The sequence below is a fragment of the Impatiens glandulifera genome, chromosome 1, assembly GCF_907164915.1.
Source record: "Impatiens glandulifera chromosome 1, dImpGla2.1, whole genome shotgun sequence".
NCBI classification, from domain to species: Eukaryota; Viridiplantae; Streptophyta; class Magnoliopsida; order Ericales; family Balsaminaceae; genus Impatiens; species Impatiens glandulifera.
Genome location: NC_061862.1, coordinates 22,639,268 through 22,665,259, shown reverse-complemented (window position 1 = coordinate 22,665,259; position 25,992 = coordinate 22,639,268). Strand labels below are relative to the sequence as shown.

At 31.3% G+C, this 25,992-nt stretch overlaps 4 protein-coding genes, 1 long non-coding RNA gene and 1 other non-coding gene across 6 annotated transcripts; 4 read left to right on the top strand and 2 right to left on the bottom strand.

The window, feature by feature from the left end:
- Window positions 1-1,003: 1,003 nt before the first annotated feature.
- On the bottom strand, window positions 1,004-2,137 carry LOC124922235 (protein SODIUM POTASSIUM ROOT DEFECTIVE 2-like). Its single transcript, XM_047462969.1, has 3 exons — window positions 1,610-2,137; window positions 1,467-1,542; window positions 1,004-1,288 (listed from the first exon to the last, which is right to left on the bottom strand). Exons 1-3 carry the CDS (start codon window positions 2,051-2,053, stop codon window positions 1,158-1,160), a joined length of 651 nt encoding a protein of 216 aa, XP_047318925.1. The 5' UTR covers window positions 2,054-2,137; the 3' UTR covers window positions 1,004-1,157.
- Window positions 2,138-10,803: 8,666 nt separating this feature from the next.
- Window positions 10,804-12,625, top strand: LOC124920878 (60S ribosomal protein L35-like). The gene is made up of 4 exons (XM_047461450.1): window positions 10,804-10,940; window positions 11,027-11,162; window positions 11,805-11,961; window positions 12,432-12,625. Exons 1-4 carry the CDS (start codon window positions 10,937-10,939, stop codon window positions 12,504-12,506), a joined length of 372 nt encoding a protein of 123 aa, XP_047317406.1. The 5' UTR covers window positions 10,804-10,936; the 3' UTR covers window positions 12,507-12,625.
- Window positions 12,626-14,295: 1,670 nt separating this feature from the next.
- LOC124920877 (3-ketoacyl-CoA synthase 12-like) lies at window positions 14,296-15,939 on the top strand. The gene has a single exon (XM_047461449.1). It carries the CDS (start codon window positions 14,382-14,384, stop codon window positions 15,780-15,782), a length of 1,401 nt encoding a protein of 466 aa, XP_047317405.1. The 5' UTR covers window positions 14,296-14,381; the 3' UTR covers window positions 15,783-15,939.
- Window positions 15,940-17,773: 1,834 nt separating this feature from the next.
- On the top strand, window positions 17,774-20,693 carry LOC124920759 (receptor-like protein kinase HERK 1). Its single transcript, XM_047461312.1, has one exon. The coding sequence runs from the start codon at window positions 18,070-18,072 to the stop codon at window positions 20,557-20,559; it is 2,490 nt and encodes an 829-aa protein (XP_047317268.1). The 5' UTR covers window positions 17,774-18,069; the 3' UTR covers window positions 20,560-20,693.
- Window positions 20,694-23,385: 2,692 nt separating this feature from the next.
- Window positions 23,386-23,459, bottom strand: TRNAV-CAC. The gene has a single exon. It is a non-coding gene; the product is annotated as a tRNA-Val (tRNA).
- A 411-nt stretch (window positions 23,460-23,870) lies between these two features.
- LOC124930025 lies at window positions 23,871-25,295 on the top strand. Its single transcript, XR_007098672.1, has 5 exons — window positions 23,871-24,117; window positions 24,297-24,385; window positions 24,463-24,555; window positions 24,637-24,753; window positions 24,825-25,295. It is a non-coding gene; the product is annotated as an uncharacterized LOC124930025 (long non-coding RNA).
- The last annotated feature ends 697 nt before the right edge of the window (window positions 25,296-25,992 follow it).

Below are 25,992 nucleotides of genomic sequence, written 5' to 3'. Positions count from 1 at the left end.
TTTTATAAATGTTTTTAATAGTATATTGTATGATTATTTTAATTATTAGAGATGTTTTGGCGTTGGAGTTTGGACCATCAATCAGGTGGGGGATTCGTGTCACGTGCCCTTTATAGAAAATGGGTATAGCTAGACATGATATCATGACAGGACAAATTAAATTTTAAGACCGTTTTAGAAAAATAAATATTAAAACCTTTTGTATGCAAATTTGTAATTAATTTTGTTAGGCATGGTTGAAGGCTTTGGGTTATTAAAATAATGAAAAAAAAATATAAAAAAAAATGAGACGGCGGATTTATAGTTATTATTCATCTCTTATTACAGTTAGACAGGAAGAAATGATGTTTTTTTTTTTTGGAAAAAAAATGGGACAACGGATTAAGTATGTAGCCCGCAAACACACTTAATCATTTAACCAGGCACAGAATTTGTCGTCTGACGGACTCGAACCCAGGAACTTAGGGTTGGTATCCACCTCTTCCTGGGTTCCTGGGTTCAAGCCCGTCAGACGGCAAGTTCTGCGTCTGCTTAAATGATTAAGTGTGTTTGCGGGCTACATACTTAATTATTTGCCCCATTTTTTTTTCTTGAAAAGATAATGTTAAAATGTGGACAAAGGGGTATATCAATAGATTTTAAATATATTTTTTTTAAAAAATATGATAATTTTTTCAAAATCATTACCAATAATTTTTTTTCGCTCCATGTTATTTAAATAATCTGGACCAACCAGCCTTATTTTAAAAATTACATCATCCCACCCCATCAATGAATCTAAAATATATTTTTAATTATTATAAAAAAAACACTAATATAATAGAAAACCGTTTAAGCCAAAGTAAATAGTTTATGAATGTTCATGTCCTTGAATTGATTTGTTTTGAACAAAATAGAGGGTAGCAAAATAAAAAGAAAGAAAGATACACATTTGGTATGTTACCAAATTAACCTGAAAAAATGGAACTAGTCATTCAAGCACGCATATACCTTTAAGAATATTCAATATCAAATACATGACTGGTCACATTGACTAATAATAGGAAATTATCTAAACATCAACATGCATACTAACAATAACTGTTGATTAATATATGTAATTATGTAAATTAGACATGCATATAGATGTTTATGAGAATCTTAATGATGGATGGTTTCTATGCAGGAGCATAGGGCCAAAATTGAGCAGTTTTCACTCGCGAAATGCTTGTTAGGACTTGTAAAGGCGTGACATCTCCCACCACTGTCACTTTCTTCGACGCCAAATCTATATTAACCGATGTCACCCCTGCACGAAATGTTTATATGTAAATTCATGATCTCGAAGACATGCGTTTGTGCATTAGCTATTCGGGGTTTGGTTGTTTTATAAAATTTAATAATATTGAACCATAACAAAAACAAATCTACTTATAAATATGTAAATTGTAAATTAAAATAGAGGGTTAAGATAACTATGATTATACCTTCCAACCTAGAGATATGTCTTCTTACTTTTCCCTCACAGCCCTTGCAATGTATTGATACCATTAGCTCCACCACCTGCATCCATCACATATATAACTAGCTCTCATATATATACTAGTTTGCTCATAGAGATTGATGATACCTGAGTGCGACGGCTGGTGGAATTTAGAGAGGAAGAGGGATTCTCCTGCGTTGGCACGACATGAATAGTTTTGAAGTGGTCGGAATCAGCCAGAAGATTAAAGAATTTGTGTGTATCGGTTTCATTATTGAGAAGGTTGTTTGAGGAGGATCCAGCTTTGAGTTGATCATGAGAAACTGATGAGGTTTTCCTTGTATGCAGATCAGACCGGGTGGTGTCTCTGACAGAACTGCTGCCCCTGTTTTTGTTGTTGGGATCAATGGGCACCAGTTGAGATGATGATGAGAAGGGTATGTTGGGGCTCGGTCTCTTGGAGTCACCAAGCTGGCGGCGGGCGTGGTGGCGACGAGGGGTTGAGCTGACTATGGCTCGTTGGTCCATGCTTGAACATATGGCTGTGGAAGCAGGGGATGCACAAAAGAGATCTAGGTGCTTCATTTTCATGGTAAGATAATATGATAAGATGAAATGGCTATTGGATTGTGTAATTATTAAGATAGAGATCCATGGCTAGCTATGAAGAGAAAAGAAGGGTCTTTCTAGAAGAGGCCAATTGGTCGTCTTATAAAGTGGTGGATAGTGGTGACCAGTGGGGGATAGATAATAGGATAAAAATATTTATAATAATTATTCCAATATATCTTAAGAAAGAAAGAAAGAAAGTGCAATTTGGACTATGTAAGTACTTAATTAATCTTCATTTTTTATTGTTTCATTTATAAAATTACAAAAACATAAATGAAGTTAGTGAAAAAGGAAGCATAATTAATAGTATTTTCCTATCAATAAATTTTACATAGTTGAAAAGTCATACAATCAATATTAATGAATTTTTCCAAGTCAATTCCTAACCCAATTCACTTTCTACACTTCACCAAACAAAATGCAAAATTTCATAAATTCAGTTTAGGTAAATTTTAAATATTTGATTCAGATTGACTGAATTTCTAAAATTAACTAGATTTATTCCGGATTCAATGAATCTAAATAAAATTCTTCTCAAAAATTTAATCAATCTAAATCTAATTTCTAAATTTTTCTTTATTATATATATATATATATATATATATATTTATTTATTTATTTACTAGTTTTTTTTTTTGGAATGGTACCATAAGTTGCTATGGAGGGGCTCGGTCCACCCCGAAAATAAAAAGAAAATAATTTTTTACGATACAAATATGACAATACCCTATAATTTCTTAATTTTTTTTTTAAATTTAATACACTCTATATTTTATCTAATTTTTTAAAAAAAAACTTACATTTGTTCACTCTTTTTTATTTATAATTTTCTCGTTATTTTTTAAGCACATCTCAACTTTTTTTCAAGTACATCCCAACTCGAATTCATGTATTCGTCCCTGTTTTTCAATCTCAAGTCCCTGTTTTTCAACCATTGAGATATTGCAATATTGTAATGGGTTTGGACTTGCAATAAATTTTTGTATGACATTTTATGTTATTCTTCACTTATTATATTTAGATATGGATTCTTGACCATAGGTATGTTGAATGCATGTTCCAAGCTTTCATAGATAATAACTCCATAGTTTCTGTCTTTCTTTTTTTCTTACTTAATCATTAATGTATATACTAACTAGTGTTAAATTAATTGTGCAATAACATTAATAATTATTAACAAGGTTTTATTTGAAATTTTATTTATTTATTTGGGTGGAGTCTTATCATATTCTATATTTATTTATCGAACTAAAAATTGAGGACATTAATTTTTAATTCATTTACTTTTATAATTTGTCAATTTTGCAAGCTAAGGATAAAGTGAAAAAAAAATCAAAACTTTTGTGAATAAAATTAGAGGGACAATCCCAAAACAAAACAACATGACACGATGTCTTATCCATTCAAAACAATTAACTAGTGTTTCAAGAATCAGGTAACATTTTCTAACTAAATCCAATTGTCTAAAAACAATGAACCAAAGAAAATTTTGGCACCTTAGAAATATTACTGTCTCTTTTTTTTCAAGTTATAATAAATATTTGAGTATTGACTACGATTTAATTTTTATTTTCCAAATACATACTTATATATAATTCATATTAATTGAAACTTTAAAGCACAAAATTTAAAACTAATTAAACCCATACAAACATTAACAGAGGACTTGCAGACTTAAGTGTGGTCATGGGTTTTGATTAAAAAATAATATAATTATTCCCTTGATCTGTTAAGGAATATTGCCATTACAATTGTTGCCACATGAAGAATAGATTGTCACAATCAAATAAATAATTAATTAAACCACAATATACAGTAATCACATATAATAATTATAAACCCAAGGACAATAATCTATGACACAAAAATGCTATAATGTAATGTGTTTATAATCTAGCTAATTGCAATGGCCTATTAATTTTTTTATAACTTTTACCTAATTAATTTTGATAATTTTATGGTTTGTTTGCAATTTTCTTCCTTAGATAAATAATAAAATAAATTTTATCATTTAAAAAGAATAATAATTATAGTAAAATCTTATGGATTAAGTTACACATTTCTAACTCATTCATTGTGATAATTTATGTGGTAATGATTTAAGTAATCGTTTTGATTTAAACGAACCAACTTAAAACTAATTAGGCTTTGTTCGGTTTGGGTTTTTAAAATAATTTAAACAAAATCACTTTTTCAATTAATCGTTTTTAAATATCACATTACTCATGTCACTAACTAAAATACTCAAATATTCTTTATTTTAAATTATTATTTTTTATTTTATTTATATACTAATACACTTTAAGTCTTTTCTTATAAAAAAACAGAAATAAAATAATCATGATTTTTTCAAAATCACCATGAAAAAACTATAAGATAAAAGTATGGTTTAAATTACATCCTATTTAAAAAAAAAAATCAAAAAGTTCATTGTACTCCAAATAGGATTGATAATAAATATTAATGAAAAATTAACAAAATAAAATATGGTAAAGTGGGTAGTAAGGTAGCTGTCAATTTTGCAAAAGGGACATGTGATGTTACCCCATTAAGTGTCTTTAGATTTATTATTATTTTTTTAAATTCAATTATGAAATAAATATTATTTTTTTTATTAATTATATTATTTAAAATACTAAAATATTATTTATTTATTTATTTTATTATTATATATTAATATTTTTTAAAATCATTTTATCAAAAACTTTTGGAATCAACATTGATCAATTTTTTTAAAAATAATTCACAACCAAACAAACAAGCCCTTATACTTAATCTTACCACAAAATTCCTTAAAACATTCTGGAATTACTTGCATGTGATGAGGGCCATAAATACTTATATTTTAAGTATTTGAGACAATTTGAATTCATTTTTTTCTTTTTGGAAGTTTCCCAACTACTATCAAGAGAAAACCCAAGAATGGCCAACTAATTCAACACTAGTCACAACATTGACAAACAATGTGATCCTAAAAAAAATATGTTAATAAAAAACCAATAAATATGGCATTTCGGTGAAGAAAAATAATAAAACACCACAGTTGCATAAAAATCACAATTGATGTAAATAATTTAATTTAGTTAATCAAAAACCAATAATTTAACTGCAGTAAGAAAAAGAAGAAAGTAAAAGAAATAATTAACTAATCAAGGTGGTTTGTTAGTTGTTAGGTCAGAAACATGTAATGATGAAGACAAGAGGTGGCTTAATTAGGGTTTTGCTTTAAGGTCGATTAGGCTAATTGCCTTTATATATTTATAGCCTGCAAAAGTTAATTAAAGGTTAAGTGGGGATTAGAAAGTAGATTTTGTCATAATTGCTCTACTTTGATTGCTGGTTGATTAACACTTTAATCACTGTTTCCATGTTGACAAACTTGTTTAAATAATTAATTGTAATGATGGCTTATCCATCAAGGAATTAATTATTCTTATAATCTTGGAATTTGGGCTTGAAATTTTGGCCTTTATTAATGGTGGCTGAATGCCCATGATTCTTAAAAAGATTTTTAGAGTTCCTTGTCTGTGGGAGAATTTTTTTTTTACCCAATTTCATGTTATTTTCTCTTTTTTTTACCCCATGATTAGACTTTAAATGATTAACAATAACCTTGAGAGTATTAAAGGCTAATGTGATTTTAAGATTATTTGATAAACTCATAAATATGTTTGACAATATTCTGTTTATTTAAGTTGTTAAAATTGAGAGTGGTAGATACACTTCATTGTTTCAAAGTATCATTCTTATTTGCTTCATATTATACAATCTATTCAATAAATACTTAATATAATTGATTTTATTTATACGGGATATCTTATTTCCTAAAATTATTGCGATTTATTCAAACTAGACCTAATTGTTAATAGTGTAATTATGAGTATTCAAGATTTTTCATTCAAAATATATAACCATTTTATAATTCTCTATACATTTAATTAAGTTTTAAACATCTTTATATACATGATCTTGTTTAAAATTGACCATTTTATATTTATTTTGTTTGAAATTGTTCTTTATAAATTTATTTCTGTTTGAAATTACTTCTTATACATCTTTTTTTTTTTTGAAATTTATTCTTGTTACATTTATTATTGTTTGAATTTACACCATAAGTATAAAAAAATATTTAAAATATTATAAACACGTTAATTTGTGTTTAAAATATGCACAAATTTATCTTATATGAGGTATATCTATTTTTATTTTTCTAAATTTTATTACGGGCAAAGTTTTCACTTTCGTCTTAAGATGACTTCTTCAACTCAATTCTCAAACGACTACACATCTAATATGTTGTAATTTTAGACAACGGTGCTACAAACTAAGACGACGACGATGTTGTTACTCATTCGTTTGCTTCATAAATAGATATTGTGTGTTTGTGTTGTGCCCCTCAAATCATCTAAACGATAAAGAATATTGTTGTTGAAGGCAGGGCCGACCCTGAGGTAAGTCCGGCAAGTCCTCGGGTTAGGGCAGCCCACTCCCCAGGGCAGCCCACTTGTTAAAAATATTAAGGTATTTACTAAAATCTATTGTAATTTTAAATGTAAAATGGTGTAGCTTAGTGGTTCAACATACAATCTTAAATTATATATGATTGTGGGTTCAAACCTTACCAAGAAATTTTTTTATCAATATGTACAGTAGTTATATAGTTAAAATGTAAACAATATGATAAACATTACGAGATATAAAGTATGATATCGTAATACAAAAATTGTAATATGGTAGAATCGTCCGGCTAGACAGGATTTACATCAAAAAGCGATTATCCTCTTAGTGAAAATGTGTAATTTTATTTGAAGACGAAATCAATTTATTAGTCAAAATAAGTTTTAATCCAAATCTAAAAAATAAAATATAGTTAAACCTTAGACGATCAATGATTTGAAATTAGTTATCAAAATTATTTAAATTTCGACCATAAAATAAGAATACTTTATTATACTTTGAGTTATGTTCTCCATTTAGTATTATTTGAAATATTAAAAAAATTTCAAACAAAAATAAATGTAAAAGAAAAATTTTTAAACAAAAATAAATATACAAGAAAAAATTACAAACAAAAATAAATTTACAATAAATAATTTCAAACAAAATCATGTATATAGTAATATTTAAAACTTAATTAAATATGCAATGAGTTTTATACCTATTACTTCTTTTTTTTTTTATCTTTTCTCAATACTACCAAATATTTTCTTGAAAGTAAAGATTATTACTCAGTTAAGATGATATTTGTGGTTAGTGTGATTTAGTATATTTAAGCGTTAAACGCTTAAATATTTTTGATATTCCGCTTATTCAAGTAGTTAAGACGGAGAGTATTTGATATACTTAATCATTTCAAATATCATTCTTATTGGTGTCACATTATCTAGTTTATTCGTTAAATACTTGAATATATTTGATTTTATTTATACGGGATATCTTATTCGTTAATATTATTATAACATTTTATTATAGAATCATGACTTATTCGCGTTTATAAACCAAATGAAACTAACAATGGGTGTTAATATGAAAAGGTATCCAATATTTTTTTATCTTTTCTCAACAATACAAAATATCTCCATGAAAGTAAATATTTTAATCTCGTTAAGATGGTATCTATGATTGTTCTAAAAAAGTTTCAAAGTAAATCTTTGTTTTGAATATGAGACTTAGAGTAATGTTATTTGAAAGACATTTCATAAATAAATTAAAGTTAATCAATGATTTTAATAATTAATTATATATGATAGATAATCTTCATCATTAAAATGCAAAGCAAGATATATAGTCGGTCGTGTGGGTCTTAGAGTCTTAGTGAAGCCAATTGTTTTATAATCACGCGTTTAAAGACGTGGGCCTTTGTAATCTTAATGGATGGGGATTAATTAAAGAATACACCCTCCCTAAATTATTAACTAATCATTCTCAAATCTCAATTTCTTTCCCGCGCCCTTTGTTTCATTTCCCTTTCCATTGTTAATCATTACTTTTATTTTTTAATTTAAGAAGCTACCACTAGTGGTGGTGAGACAATTACACTTTGTCCCTCATTTTTTGATTTGAATTGTTACGTTATGCTGGTTTTTCTCCGGTTTGACCGCTAGCATCGAAGATGAGACATGGATAATATTTGTGTCATCGTCCCGATCTTATCCCGAATATTAATAAACATATTTAAATATATAATATCACAAATATACGATGTCTGGGTATTCCCTGAAATCAAACGAACGGGATGATAATAGAAAAAAATGAAAGAAGTAGAATGAGACTATATCTTATCAGACTTTTGTTTCCACTTTAACTATCTAATACTCCAAAACTATTATACATATAACTTCACTTCATTTAAAAAAATAAAATAGAGGACCAAAAATGCATAGTTAGATAAGAGAATTATACAACATAATAGAACTAGATTTGAATTGTGGTGTAATTATTAATAAATAAAAAAATTATACTAGTTTTTTTTTGTTTGATTTTGCAAATAAACTAAGTGTAGTGTACTTTATTCCAACACAATGCCTTGATAAAAGGAGGCAAAATATTGAGAGGGTTAAAAAATGATAAAAGGTTTATAAAGGTTGTCTAGCTAGCTTATTGTAGTTTTTTTACCTATATTTAGATTTGATTATCCCGCAATTATTTGATTATGCCTACCCTATAGTTACCCTTGTAATTTAACAATAAGATAACATAGTTACTCATTTGTGACCTAATATAAGGGTCGATCTATGTAGGGGTTTGGATGGGTTGAAACCCACCCTGAAAATAATATATATATTTTTTCGGTAAAAACGTGGCATTACGTACCAATAATTTTTTTTTTAAATGTTCAATATTTGTTTATTTAATTATTAAAAAAATGATAAAACTTACTTTTATTCACTCGTTTTATCTAAAAAAAAAAATTCATTATTATTTAATTACACTCTATTTTTTTTAAGTCTTGAATCCTAAATCCATACTGCCTAATACAATCTTCTTTTAACCAGGAACAAACTTTTAAATTCATTTATTAAAGAAAATAAATAGTTTATAAAAAAATTGAATTTATATGATAGCTGATTATTTTATTTCTTTAAATTAAATTTATTTATTTAAGGAAATATATATATATATAATTATAATGATGCTTAATTTTTAAAGTGTTTGGATTGTCGGGTCGAGAACTATGGTTAATTTGGATATATATGTGAGAGCAAATAAATATTTAGGTTGGATTGTGGGTGACCCGCCCATAAACTTAAAACGTATATAAATAAAATTAAAAATGTTATATGTATGTTTCGAACTTGCAACCTAACAAAACAAGTACAACTCTTTAACAAACTAGGCGAACAACACTTTATATTTTTAAATTTAACACCAAATTTGATGTATGTTTCGAACTTGCAACCTAACAAAATAAGTACAACCTTTTAACCAACTAGGCTAACAACACTTTATATTTTAAATTCAACATCAAGTTTGACGAACGCAAGACATTTTAATAATATAAGTTCAACTTTTTAACTAACTAATCTATATATATATATATAATGATGCTTAATTTTTAAAGTATTTGGATTGTCGGGTTGAGAGTTGTGGTTAATTTGGATATATATGTGAGAGTAAATGGAAACTTGGGTCGGATTGTGGATTGACCCGCTCATAAACTTAAAACAGTTAAAAATAAAATTAAAAATGTTATATGTATGTTTTGAACTTGCAACATAACAAAACAAGTACAACCCTGTAACCAAGTGTGATTATGATGTGGTTTGCCGATGAATAATAAGTCGGTATCAATTGAAAGTGGTTAAACAAATATGAATCAAATATTTGATTGATCAAAGTATGAGGTCACGATGCTAAATATTAAAAATATGAATCAAATATTTGATTGACAAAGTGAAAGTGTAAGGTCACAAGATAAAAGGTTATTCAGAAAAAATATATGATGAAATATATGAAAAAATAAGTTTTTTATCGAATTGAATAAAATGTGGAATGAGAGAGTTTTATTTTTTATTTTAATATATTATTCGTGATTTATTAAAAAATTATTATTAATAAATAAATTAAACTAGTTTTTGTTGTTTGATTTTGCAAATAAACTTCACAAATGTTGAGTGTACTTTATTCCAACACAATGCCTTGACAAAAGGAGGCAAAATATTGAGAGGTTTAAAAAATGATTAGAAAATGATAAAATGTTTATGAAGGTTGTGTAGCTAGCTTATTGTAGTTTTTTTTTTACCTACATTTAGATTTGATTAGCCCCCAATTATTTGATTATGCCTATCCTATGCTTACTTACCCTTGTAATTTAACAATAAGATAGCAGAGTTACTCATTTGTGACCTAATACTATCTTCTTTAAACAAAGGCATAACAAACTTCTAAATTCATTTATATATAAAAAAATTGAGCCTATTGATAGCTGATTTTTTCAATTTTTATTTTTATTTATATATTTTTAAACTAAATTTATTTATTTAAGGAAATTAGTATGACCGCACAATAGTCACACCTTATTTGATTTTAAATGAAAAATAAAATTTAAGAAATACATTTAAACTAGTAATCCTATAGAATTAACTCATTTTCCCACTTTGGCAAACAAAACAAATTATATTTTATATTTTATCTAATTAATCATTTTTCTTTTGTAGCTAATTGAGAAGACCTTATATTTAACGAAATTGAAAGTTTTGGACAGGCCCAATGGGTTTGGTAGACAAAAACAACTAGGTCACGTGCTTGGGAAATTTTGTTTGGGTTTTTGTATTCTGTCAATTTAGCCGCCGAGAGACACTTTCAGTTTGGGATCCGGCGGTTTTGTGTGACAGATTACGATAACGAAAAGAGAAAGAGATCATGGGTAAGAATCTAATTCTGAGTATCAGTTGATTATGACTGATGATACGTGAAAAACTCCAAATTAATTGGTGTTGAATCTCAATGCAGCCAGAATCAAGGTTCACGAGCTGAGGCAGAAGAGCAAGGTGGATCTTTTGGCTCAGTTGAAGGATCTAAAAGCTGAGCTCTCCCTCCTCCGCGTTGCCAAAGTCACTGGAGGCGCTCCCAATAAGCTCTCCAAAATGTAATTTTTTCCCGAATTCTCTAACATTTCCATCTCTAGTCATAAATATGTGTACATTTTTGGCAAACCTAGCTTAAAAAAACAATTTTGTATTAAAAAATATTGATAATTTGGAGACTAGTGTTAGATAGTGAACAAATTGATACAATGGATCAAGGGACTTGATTTTTTTTTAATTATAGATCCCAGAAAATGAGACATGAGTAATGCCATAATTTAGGAAGAAAAATTACCATTTTAGTCGAATAATTGTTCATGGGTATGGTGGAAAACATGTAAAGTTATATTCTTTTGCAAGGAAAAAGAATTGAGGGATGATGAAACTTTCTTTACAAAACATATCTGTTTTAAAATACATTCAAGAGGATCTTGATGTTCTTTCTAGTTCAAAATTGAAATATTTTTGCAGCTTGATGATTTTTACTGTAGAAGGTTTTGGCGAATTGAACACTTAAACAAGCTCCAAAGCTTGGTTGGGTTCTAGATTTAATGGATTAAAACTAAGATATGGACTTCAACATCAATGTAGTACAGTAGTACAGTGCTCAAATCATGTCTTGATTAAGATTGAAGATATAAGATAACCAAGAGTGACTTTTCCCACTATTAAAATTCTATTGGGGGTGAAATTTCTGTTGGCAGAAAGGTTGTGAGGCTATCCATAGCACAAGTCTTAACGGTGGTTTCTCAAAAGCAAAAAGCAGCTTTGAGAGAGGTGTACAAGAACAAGAAGTATCTTCCACTTGATCTGCGTCCCAAAAAAACTAGAGCCATTCGGAAGCGCCTAACTAAGCATCAGGTACCAACTTTCCCCTTCACCTATTAAACCTTTTTATGTTGTTGTAGTTCATTAATTGTCAATGTTGATTTATCCTTTAACACTAGTATGTATTGTTCTGCCAAAAAAATGTGGCTATCTTAACTGCAAATAAGATTATTAGTAGCTTTTGGTCCAAATGCTGGATTAAGTTCTGAAAAATATGGGTTTATTATCCTGCAGCGGTCTATAAATCTTGATGAAAATTGGCTACATTCCATAACACCTAGAATTGTTTTTCTTTCTTCATTTTTTTTAAAGCTTTCTAACATGTTAGCATTAACTATTGCTACCATTTTTCAAGCACAAAGTCAAAACACATGACCCAACTATCAGAAACATTGAGTTGTGATCATAATTATTCTGGACCCCTCTATTCGTGGTTTAATTTGTTAAAGTTGTATTTATTCCATTGTTTGGCTTATGCTCTCTTATTTGTTCTGCATATATAGGTATCCTTGAAGACAGAGAGGGAGAAGAAGAAGGAAAGGTACTTTCCATTGAGGAAATATGCCATCAAGGTTTAGCAATTTGATTAATGTTGTCTTTTTTCATTTGTTTTACCTAGACCGGTATTTCTTTGGCGTGTCGATGTAGACTGTTTTCATGATGGGTTTCAATGGAATTCTACCCCCTTTTTCTATTAGAGTTTTTATCAATGTGTTCACCACACAATAATATGCTTTGATAAAATTAAATTGTTTGCATTTAAACATAAATTTCAAAATTAATTATTTAATCTATTTTTAGGAATGTCTTACACACCAGCCTAGAGATCTAGGATTTTAGAAGGATTGTAGATGAGGCGACAATGGTTAATGGAGATAAATGCTTACTCTAATATTCATAAGCTACTAACCTGCTAACTTATTCTTCTAATTATAATATTACACTACCCGTATAGGCGTATACTACTACTTATTACCATACTACCCTTCTACTACTATTGCTACCATTTCAGAATGGAGAAACCGTGTATAAAGCCATGTGATGATAATGAGAGAGTTGGGTCAATGTGGTCCTATATCATACTTGCTGCTTACATACATGGGAGGTTGTAAAGCAATTAGTTCACTTGTTTAGTCCTTTTTAGATGTCAATAAATTTTTCTCCTTCTTTTTTCTGCTGGTTATAGTAATACTCCCAAAGCTCATATGTATTTCTTATAATGTTGCACACATTTTGAAAGAGGTCCTAAAAGAACTTCATTGTTGGACCTTCAATTTATATCATTGTTTGAACATTTATTTGACCTATCTATTTGTTGGATCTCATAAAATTGTTATCAATTTCAATTTTGAACCAGATTTTTGTACTTTGAGAGTATTGAAGTAGAAAGCAGCATCAATGGCTCACAAATGTGGCCAACATAAATTGAAGTGATCGATCATACTTTTACTGCCAATTCATCATTCCAACTAACCATGTTCCCCATTCATTTAATTCACTCTTTAATATAGGCCTAACTTGTATCATTGTCAACCTCAACTACCCTGCCTTACTGCTTTTAATCCAAGCCTTCCCCTTTCTCCCTATTAGATAAATTGCCTTCAATATAGTCATTCTCAATTTGGTATGCTTTTAGGTGAATTACGTTTCCATTTTTCTTAACAAGATGGAATCATTGTCAATCCCCTTATCGTCTTGGGTGTGAGATGTCTTTTGTCAATGAAATGCACGACAAGTCTTCCACTTGAATAGAACTAGAAAAGTCTTATGGGTGTGAGATGTCTTTTGTCAATAAAATGCTCGATCATTCTCCCCACTCGAATAGCTATACAAGTCTTATGGGTGTGAAATGTGTCTTTTGTCAATAAAATGCACGATAAGTCTCCCCACTTGAATAGAACTATACAAGTCTTAGTACTCCCCACAAAAATTTAAGTGGAAAATAACAAGACAATTAGAAGACTTCTCCATTGTGATGCGGATTGCTTGTTTACCCCCACAATGAAGTTTTCATGATATCATAGAAGTTTCATGAGGATAACTAAGAAGAAGGCCAACTTCTTGGACCCTCAAAGTGGAGAACAACTAATCACGCAGGTCCTTATTAGTTAACAAATAAGGGTAGTTTAGGCAAATCACATGAGGGCGAAAAGTAAGAGCCCTCATATACTGGTAGGATTAAAAAGTTGAGAACGACAATGCAGAGACGAATAGAGATGATGCTTAGCTATGTCCTTAACTTAAGCTGTTAAGTTATACATAGTGATCGAAGGGTCTAATAGGAAAAATGTTGTTGGGAGTAATTGAATTCCCTTATTTTATTCTCTTCACAATTCAGTCCCTATTTAATGTACTATTAGTCTTTATATAGAAGCCCTTCATCCTATAACACTTCTCATTACAGGCAAGTGTTGTAAGAGCAAACATTCTCTCTTTGCTCTGTGACGGGCAACATGATTATGTACATTCTTCTTCCCTTCTTCTACCTCATCTTCAACCTCTTCAAGATTCTCTATTCTAGGCGAAACAAACAATGTTGCATCCTCGACTACCAATGTTTCAAGCCCTCCGAAGATCAGAAACTCAGCACCGACTTATCCGGCGATATAATCATGAGGAACAAGCACCTCGGCCTTGAAGAGTACAAGTTCTTACTCAAAGCCATCGTCAGCTCTGGCATAGGCGAACAAACCTATGCCCCGAAAGTCATCTTCGAAGGTCGTGAATCTTGTCCTACCCTAAACGACTCCATCTCCGAAATGGATGATTTTTTTAATACGGCCATAGGGAAGGTTTTAGCAAGGTCAAATGTTTCGCCCTCGGACATTGACGTTCTTGTGGTCAATGTCTCGATGTTTTCCGGCACTCCTTCCTTGTCGGCGAGGATCATCAATCGGTATAAAATGAGGGAGGACATTAAGGTTTATAATCTAACGGGAATGGGCTGCAGCGCTAGCTTGATATCCATTGATTTGGTGCAAAACATCTTTAAGACACAAAATGACCTTTATGCCCTCGTCGTGACATCGGAGTCCCTGAGCCCAAATTGGTACGTGGGGTATGATCGGTCCATGATCCTGTCCAATTGCTTGTTCAGGGTCGGCGGGTGTGCAATCTTGCTAAGTAACAAAGTTGTGTCGAGTCCTCTAGCCATGTTGAAGCTCAAGTGCCTCGTGAGAACTCATCACGGGGCGAGGGACGAAGCTTATGGGTGTTGTTTCCAAAAGGAGGATAATGAAGGAAGTGTAGGGTTTTACTTGAGCAAGACCCTACCGAAGGCCGCCACTCATGCCTTTGTGGATAATCTCAAAGTAGCATGCCCGAAGATCCTCCCCATTCGCGAGCTGCTCAGGTTCTCCATTTCCACGCTCGCGAGGAAATGGCTGGGGTGGGGCTCGTCAAAATCGGGTGGATCGAGAACAATCTTGAATTTTAAGACTGGGGTTGACCACTTCTGTTTGCATACAGGTGGAAAGGCAGTGATAGATGGGATAGGACATAGCTTGAATCTGAGCGAGGATGATTTGGAGCCGGCAAGGATGACCCTACACCGATTTGGGAACACTTCAGCTAGCAGCCTATGGTATGTGTTGGGTTACATGGAGGCGAAGAAAAGGCTGAAGAAAGGGGAGAAGGTGTTGATGATAACATTTGGGGCGGGGTTCAAGTGTAACAGCTCGTTGTGGGAGGTGGTGAGGGAAAGGAACGGTGGTGGTGATGGTGATGATGGTAATGTTTGGAATGAATGCATTAATGGCTACCCACCAGAAACCTTGGCCAATCCTTTCATGGAGAAGTATGGATGGGTTAACAGTGAGGATCCTGCAACTTTCAGTGCCAAGAAAAGGAAGTAACATGTTCTGCCTCTATTTTTATATTTGAATATCTCTCTCTATTATGGATTTGAAATTTAGTAAAAGATGTGTGAAAGTGAAATATTATTTGTATATCATTCAAGTTGTTAAAAATGCACAAATATCACAGTTTAATAAGTTTTTTGATATTTTTTTTACTTTGATGTGAGTTATCCAAAACAAAAGTGACACTAGATGAAACTACAACCAAAGTATTGGGTCCGTCGAGACTCGAGCCACCCTTGTCGAAGCGAACTTGCTCCGAAAAATGGCTCGAGTCAAGTCAACTTTTCATTGGTTTCATAATATGAATAATGGGTTAGATAAATAATTTACCTACTGCACTAATATATATAACAAACATGAGATCCATACAATTAGGTTAGAAACATGCTCCAATGTGCATACACATTATCCTACACATACTCCAACCAATTATATATACACATTTGGCACACTTTCCCCATTTTCAAGGTCAAATTAAAAAAAAAAAAAATCTTCACGTATAGCTAGCATAATATTATTAATATAATATAGCAAAGTTTCAACGATATTGATAATATCCTTTTTTTATATTTATGTCGAATAAATAATAAATAAAATAAATTTATTAAAAGACTTTAAAAAAACATGTGGCTATTGGTTCAATGTATTGTGAACTATTTTTCTTTTTTTAAATAAAAAATAAAATTGAATAGTTCTTATTATGTTCATGTTCTAATTACAAAAAAAAATGAGATAGATACTTAAAAAAAAATTTTAAAATAATTTATGATATATTTTAATCAAATGTCTAGCTCTAAACTACATAAAAATGTTCTAAATGGGTCAATATTTTTGAATTATTTTGATAGTTGTAATGTTTATAAAAAGAAATTTATGTCTATTTTCAAATTTCTTTCTTAAAGTGAAACCTAGTTTTAAACAAAATATAAATGTTTTAGTAACTAAAAATAGTTCATTATCTATCCACTTTATTAAAGCACTATATCTCTATAATTTATATTCAGCTTTTAAATTTATATATATATATATATATATATATTTAAATTAGAGTTTATTTTAATAAAATTTGAGTAAAATTCATTTGATCATGAAATTTTGTAGAATTTTATTAGATCCATATCATCATAATTCTTACTTTAATTCGAACATCTTTAATAAATTATTTTTCTCCTTTTAAATAATTGACAGTAATTTCTTGCTTTAACCCATATTTTTTTACTTATGTAAATTGCAAATAAGAGAATGATATAGATAAAAAAAAAATGATATATAGCAAAAGGTAAATATATATAAATAATAAAACGATAAAATTAACAAAATATGTTGCAAAGTAAGATTCTAAAGAATTTTCAAAGTTTCTTAGTCCATTATCATTTCTGAATAGGGACGAGAATGGGTGGATCTGATAAATAATATCCCTATTTATTCTGATTTTGGAAAATATACGTAGACAAGTTTATAACCTTATTTTAAAAATATATATATATATAGGTATATATAATTTTTTTTATTATGATATATATTATAATATAATATTTTATAAAGAAATAAATTTAAAATTTTTACACGATGTAAAAATAAATAAATATTTGATGATTTTATATATTTAATTGTTTATACAGTGTTGAGAGTAGAATTAGGTAAGATCGGGTCAACTTCCCATCAAATCGAGAAAAATCGTTCCTAACAAGTGTCGTATTGAAAAACGCGAAAAATATTATAATTCTCCTCGCTAATTAAAAAACTTGAACCTAAATTAAGAATCAAGGTCCTTTTGCCAAAATGGTGATTATGATAAATTTCATTTTAAAACTATGAATAGAAGAAGTAAGGTTTAGAAATGAATAAGTAACAAAATAAAAATGTATATAATTGAAGTTTTAGAGAGAGTAGAAGGGCTTACTTATTAAAAGAGGATCGCCGGACGCAAGATCTACGGGAGAAGGCCGGCGGCATTTATAGAAACATCATCTCTCATTCATATATTCTCTTTTGACTTGCTTTTTATTAAATTCTAAGAAAGAACCAGAGAGAATTTGATGCTAGTCTCTGTCTGTCTGTCACCAGCTTCTAGCTGGGCCACTTAAGTTCTTCATTCACGCCCCTCTTAGATTTCTTTTCTTCCTTTTTGTCTGCAACCTGCTGTTCTTGTTTAAGATCTTCTTAAATCTGTCATATCAGATTAAACTATTTGATGGGTTTTCTCTGATTACTACAATCCATCCATCCTTGTATTTGATTTGAAGCTAATGAACCACCACCCACTACTGGGTTTGCAAAGATGATGAAGAACAAGATCGTGTTTTTCGTTTCTCTCTTATTGATTCCATCTATTATTAACTGCATCTTTACTCCTGTTGATAATTATCTAATCGATTGTGGTTCTCCGGCCAACACATCTGTTGGTAATCGTGTCTACATAGCTGATAACTTAGCCGATCGTCTTCTTTCTACCCCGCAACCCGTTCTAGCTTCCAATCCTCAATCGTCTTCCTCAAATATATATCAAACTGCGAGAATTTTTGATGCGATTTCCAAGTATTCATTTCCAATCAAACAACCCGGTCGTCACTGGATCCGTCTGCATTTCTTCCCCTTCGTTTACCAGAATTTCAATCTCACCACCGCAAGTTTCTCTGTCGATGCCTTAAATTTCGCCCTTCTTCGCGATTTCACACCTTCTACAGATCCCACCTTCAAAGAATACTCTTTGAATGTTACGTCAAATTCCCTAGTGATTACCTTTACCCCCTCGTCGAACTCATTTGCATTCGTTAACGCCATAGAAGTTGTTTCTATCCCAGATGCTTTGATAACAGATGATGCCACTTCCGTCGATCCACCTAATGTATTCCAAGGTCTGCTTGGCGCGGCGTTGGAGATTTCTTACAGGGTCAATATGGGTGGACCGATTGTTTCGCCGGATTCAGATACACTCACGCGAACTTGGCTTCCTGATCAGAGTTTCCTGTATCAAAAGGACCTCGCCGCGAACATGTCCAACATTCCGGCTGTTAAGTATCCTTCAGGCGGGGCTACTCCGGAAATTGCTCCTGATTCTGTCTACGGAACACTTACCCGTATGAAATCAGATGACAATCCGAACAGTAACTTCAACGTGACATGGAATTTCGATGTGGATCCTGGGTTTCAGTACCTTGTTCGATTTCATTTCTGTGATATATTCAGTCCGTCTCTTAACCAGCTTTACTTCAATGTATTCATCGATTCATGGAAGGTTGCTAGCGATCTAGATCTCAGCGTCTTAGCAAGGGCATTGGCGACTGCTTATTACATTGATTATGTTACAGTTTTGACTGTTAGTAATAAAATGAGCATTAGCATTGGACCTTCACCCATTAGAGATTTATATCCCAACGCCATTCTAAATGGTCTTGAGATTATGAAGATGAACAATTCAATGAGCAGTCTTACTAGTTTGCCTTCTACAGGTGGTTCAAGTTCGAGCTCGAATTCGAATACCCATGTTGGTCTGATTGTTGGTTTGAGTATAGGTATATTTGTGGTTCTGCTAGTGCCTGGGGTTCTCTTTTTCATGCGTAGAAGAAGAAAGATGACAAGACTTCGTTCGAAAACATGGGTCCCGATATCGATGGGTGGAGAAGGAGCTTCACATACTATGGGCAGCAAATTCTCCAATGGAACCACAATTAGTGCTGGTTTTAACATGGGGTATCAAATTCCTTTCTCTACTCTTCTAGAGGCCACGAATAGCTTCGATGAGAATTGGGTAATCGGGATTGGTGGGTTTGGAAAGGTTTACAAGGGAGTTTTGAACGACGGCACGAAAGTTGCTGTCAAGAGAGGAAACCCGAGGTCCCAACAAGGTCTAGCGGAGTTCCAAACTGAGATCGAGATGCTGTCTCAGTTTCGCCACCGTCATTTGGTTTCCTTGATCGGTTACTGCGACGAGAAGAACGAGATGATATTGGTTTATGAGTATATGGAGAAAGGAACCGTGAAGGGGCATCTATACGGGTCAGGGGAGCCGAGCTTAAGTTGGAAGGAAAGGCTGGAGATATGCATTGGATCAGCTAGAGGACTTCATTACCTCCACACGGGATACTCGAAAGCTGTTATCCATCGCGACGTGAAGTCGGCAAACATACTTCTTGACGAGAACTTAATGGCGAAAGTGGCGGATTTTGGGCTGTCGAAAACAGGGCCTGAGATAGATCAGACTCATGTTAGCACTGCTGTGAAGGGTAGTTTTGGTTATCTTGATCCTGAATATTTCAGAAGACAACAGCTGACTGAGAAGTCTGATGTGTATTCTTTCGGAGTGGTGTTGTTCGAGGTTGTTTGTGCTCGACCTGTTATAGACCCGTCACTCCCCAGGGAGATGGTGAATCTTGCTGAATGGGCGATGAAATATCAGAAACGCGGGCAATTAGAACAGATAATCGATCCAACTCTTGTGGGTAAGATAAGACCGGATTCTCTGAGGAAATTTGGAGAAACTGCAGAGAAGTGTTTGGCTGATTATGGTGTTGATAGGCCATCAATGGGAGATGTGTTGTGGAATCTTGAATATGCACTTCAACTTCAAGAAGCTGTTGTTGGGAATGAACCGGAGGAGAACAGCGCCAATTTGATTATGAACCTGTCGCAGCCGCCGCCTGAGGTTCCTGTTTCGCAGGACGCGGAGGCGGATGTTGGCTGGGCTCGCAGTCAGTTAGAAGACAATGATCTTTCTGGGATTTCCATGAGCAGGGTTTTTTCACAACTGGTGAATTCAGAGGGCAGATAGATATGATCAAATGGGATTTTTATTTTGCTGTTTTTGAGCATATATTTATTTATTATATATCATTGTATGATTCATTTTTCAATTTAAACAGATGTTTTGTTTCAATCTTACTGTTCAGATAATGGTTTGTTTTTCTGGGAATTTTTATTGTGTATGATTAAGTTTTATTAGATAGACAAATTTTATGTCAAATTTCAAAAAAAAAAAACATTTTGTTTTCAAACAATAAGGTTGTGCAATTTTTAGAAACTCAATCCATTTTGTATAGAATATTTTTAAGTCTCATCAATGCAATTTTCACAATTTATTATATGGTCTAATTAGATAAATTTTCCATTCATCAAAAATTCTTGTTCCCAGTCAATTGTTCTAGAAAACCAATTGACTTTAAAAACGAATTTCCACAACAATGTCCCACAAGAGCTATCTATGGTAGAAGAAAAACGATGGACAAACACCAAGATTGTGCAATCTCATTCAACATCAAAGTATATACGTATTCTCGAAGTTTTCATTAAACACTCAATTGAAATTGTCTTAACTTTAGTGAATAAAAAATTACAGGACGACGTCCACACAAAAAAAAATGGACACAAAAAAAAATGGACACAAGTGTCCCAAGACAATACAACCCAAGTTTGATAGATAAATACAACATAAGGTGATAAATAATTGAATGAATGAAACTAACTAGAGCATCCTTAAAAGAAAAAAAAAATTACTAGGTATCCACTACTTTAACCTAATTAATCTCACAATGACATGGTGGTCAAAATCTTTTGTGGAATTATGTTTAAAAGTTTGTTTTTTTTCTCTTTACAAGTATAATCATTTTATTAATGGACACTGAGAATGCATCAAAATTATATACGTAACGATTATGAAAACGATTTAAGGGAAAAAAGATTTTAATTATTTTATCTTTCCTTCCCAACCAACATGTGTCTCATGATCTTATATTATAATAGGATAAAACTTGAAAGTGGTGGTGTCCGTGTCCAAATGCCTTTAATTGTTCTTATCCTTTCTAATTTCTAATTTATTTATTTTTACTCAAAATATTTAACTTTATTTTCCATTATATTACTAACATTTTTCATAAAAACATAATATAACTTGTATTTTTGTCACCAAAGTTTGAAAAAACATTTTCATAGCATTTAATCAATTAAATTATATTATTTTCAATACAACACAAAATATAAGATGTTTAAAAAGTAATAATAATAGACCGATTGATGACAACAATCTGTGATATAATTATTTCTACACAGAATACTTAATTATAGTAGGAAGTTATAACATTATAAATTGTTTTTATTTATTAAAACAACTTATCAAGTTGTTTATCAAGATTTGATAGAATAGCCAAATCTCATCACCTTTTCATGAAAACATCCAGATTTTCATGTATGCTAAAAATTGGGGACTTTTATTTCAAGTTGTCATAATAATTGTAGGAAAAAATAATTTAATTGTTATTTGTGCCCTGTCTAAGTATGAAATTAAATCTATTGAATAACGACTTTCCAGATGTCCTTGAAAACAAATTATTTGAAAAGTATGTGAATCTTCAAAATCAAATTTCTTTGGATTTTTATTTCCTTTCTACACTATTTTCAATATATTTTTAAGGATTCTACTCAGAATCAACTTTTAATATTTGACATATATGCTATTTGGTTTATTTGAATATATAATTGTGTATTTTCTTAGAAAATTAAAATATTTGTAAGTAGAGTTATTTTTAGTGGAGATCGAACTCGTGTTTTATACTCTCTTAGAAACGAGCTATCCTAATGAATTATTTGTTGGTATAATTATTTATGACATTTTGTGACGAACGAAGACATAGTAGTAGATAGGGTGCATCAACATAACTTAGTAGGTTACATTACTAATAGAAATTCTCATGTCTAGCAACCATCTCCCGAAGATTTTATCAAAATTAATAATAATGATGTTGCTAGTGATAAGCAAAGTGGGCATGTTGATGTTGCTTTGGTGACTAGAGATAATGATGGTGCACTTTTATTTTATAAATTGTGTTAATGCTTGAAAATATTTGATCATTTAATTGATTTAATTGATGAGGTGTTCCCTTGAAATGGGCTATGGAAGATAGCCCATGTGCCTAATTTTATTGTTGAAACAACAAGATTGTTGGTCTCTATCGATCTATGCATGAAATTTGTTGACAAATTTAACAAATTTGTTCATAGATTGAAAAGTTTTTCAATCATACTTTATTTTTTTTTTAAATGTCTTAGTCGACACTATTTTATTTTTTAAATTCAATTTGCATTTTAAGTGGTAGAGACACTCGTAGATTATGTTACTACAAAATAAACGTAAAGAGTTTGCATGTTTCCCTGATTTTATTTATGATGTTATAAATTCTATTATGCATGATAAGTTTACTCTTTAAATGTCTAAAGTATATATAATTGGATTTTTATTAATCTGCAAAATATTTTATAAAATAAAATATAAGCAAATAAATATCTCATTCTTATTTAAATGATGCCAAAAGAGAATAAACCTATAAAAATAAAAAAACATTATTTCTCATGAATGATTATGAGTGATTACACATGCCATGGCTGTCTTCACACTCAACCTTTAACTATTAAAAGAAGATGCCAATCTTATCAGAAGAAAATGTGGACCCAATTAATTATGATAGGATATAAGTTCTACTCTTAATTTTTTTTTCTCTTTAATTTCATCTAGGTGAGAATAAATTGTAAGTTACAAAATAGGGTGGTCTTAAATTTTTTAACCAAATCACAAATGGTATATTAGTAACAAAAAAAAAAAATATAATGTCTGAGCCCGGGTTCGAACCGGGGACCTTTAGTGTGTGAGACTAACGTGATAACCAACTACACCACCCAGACAATTTGAGTATTAAACCATGTTTTATCTATATAACATAAATGAGGGGTAATTATATTAGTAATATTATTGCATTTTAATTTAATATTCATATGTGGAATCTAATGGCATATTTTTTTGGTAAAATCATATATATAATCAAGTATATATTTTGAACTATTTAGTTTTTTTTAATTCAATAATAATTTTTTATAAAATAATTAGTAAAAAAACCATCATACTATAGAGTCACTAGTAGAAAATGTATAATTACCGAGGACTCTCACTAAGAGCGATTGAATGTTCTCAGAAATATTTATTTCACCGAGAGCAACCCTCTTCTCTCGCTGATATTTGTTAAAATCACCGAGAGCAACACTTCTCCATCGTAGATAGTTTTTATTGCCGAAAGCCCTTAGTTTTAGCTCTCGGTGAAATTCTATTTTCGAGGGCCCCCGATTACGCCCTCGGTGAAATAGTCCCTAGACGCTTCCTTTCTTCTTCCTCCCGCTCCCTTTCTTCTTTCTTTCTCCGATTACGGTCCGTCCTCCGTCCATCCTTCACTCACATATCCGATTACGCCTGTCCTCCACCCATAGATCTGATTCCGCCCTCCTCCGGCCACAGATCAATTCCGCACCGTCCTCGTCAGCTTCCCGATTTCTAAGAAGAAGCAGCAAGGTACTCCCTGATTTCGTCAGCTAATGATTTGTTGATTCTCTGGATTGTTTGTTAATCATTTGTTTATATATATTTTGGGATTTTACTACTAGAATTAGGGTTTTTGTTGTTAGATTTTGGGATTTTGCTGCTGGATTCTTTGATTCGAAGCTTACTTTTTACTGCTACTTTTTGATTAGCAACTATTAGAGCACACAAATCGAATGAATATACGGAAAATGATTGGAATTACATTTTGGATCGTCACTTTCTCCGAGATGATTTTCGGGTGAATCTTTAAATTCTAAACTTTATACATCATTGTTTATAATGTAACTAAGTATTAATTGATGTTTTCAAAAATAGGTAAAAAATGAGCGGAATTCACAAAATAGGAAGAATCTTCGAATGACACATCATGCGGGGAGTGTGTCATTCTCGCAGATGACAACAAAAATGGTAAGTATATTTATTCAAAAGTAATTATAATATGTTAACTATATTTTGATAATTAACAATACTAACATTTAATCTTCATAGGAGAGGACTACGGGTATAGTGCCATCACACATTGACCTTTTCTACGAGACACGCAATAAAAAAGGAACAGGTGATGACTGTACTCGTGTGGTGGATCCCCATATATAAGAGAAAATTGTAAGTGTACTTCATATTTTACATATTTATTGATGTTATAATTAACTAATCAACTTTGTTTCTTTTTGTAGGATGTGATGCGTCAGACGCTCTAAAGAAATCCCGATATGTCTGATTATGAGCTGACCGAGAACATTTTTGGACGACAAGGACACGTGAGGACCATTAGAATGGATACGACATGAGGTCCACCCAGTTTAGAGGAGATTTGCGTGGTGGAAGCCAATCTCAACAGAGGGAGCAAGAGTTTAAGAAGTTGCGTACTGAATTACAATAGGAGAATTTGAAAAGAGAACAACTGGAGGTTGTAGTTCTTGAGTCAAAAAGAGACACACTTGAGACTAAAAGAGAAGCAATTGAAACAAAAAGAGAAGCATAAGAGATAAAAAGACAAGCTCTTGAGGCACAAAGACAAATGGAAAGACAAATGGAAGAATTTTTAGAACTAATTGGCGGCGTTTATGCCGAGATATCCTCCACTTCCACCTCCGAATCAATCTGGTATATGATACTTTTATCTTTTAATACTTTGACCGGCATATGGGATAATTGAGATTTTGGTTTATTAAATGATTGTATTTTTGAATGAATTGAGATTTAGGTTTATTGGATAATTGTATTTTTGGATTATTGAGGTTTTAATTTATTAAATGATTGTATTTTTGAATGAATTGAGATTTAGGTTTATTGGATAATTGTATTTTTGAATTATTGAGATTTTGGTATATAAAATTCGGTATTTCTAATTTGTGTATGATTTAGGTCTGAAATTATTTGGTTTAAAATAAGAAATATTCGGTTTATAATCATTTTGTTTATAAAAAAAAACTTATTATAGCCGAGAGCAATAGGCCTATGCTCTCAGTAAATAAATAAAGTTAGCTCCGAGAGCATTATAAAGGCTCTCGTTAATATTTTAAAATCATCTCCGAGAGCAGCGCTAACGCTCTCGGTAACAAATTAAAGTCATCGTTGAGAGTCGTTCATTGCTCTCGATTATAATTTATCTCCGAGAACTTAATATGCCCTCGCAAATACTTTTTCTTTTTTTACCGACAATTTTATCACCGAGACGCTGCGAGAGCATTAATCACTCTCCGTGACTTCTTTCACCAAAGACATATTGTCTTTCTCGAGAGTTTTTGCCCACCTTAAAAATTAATTTTTTACTAGTGAGTCTAAGACATATAGATAAAATTCAAGGGACAAAAAAAAAACTCTTTTCTATTATATAATATA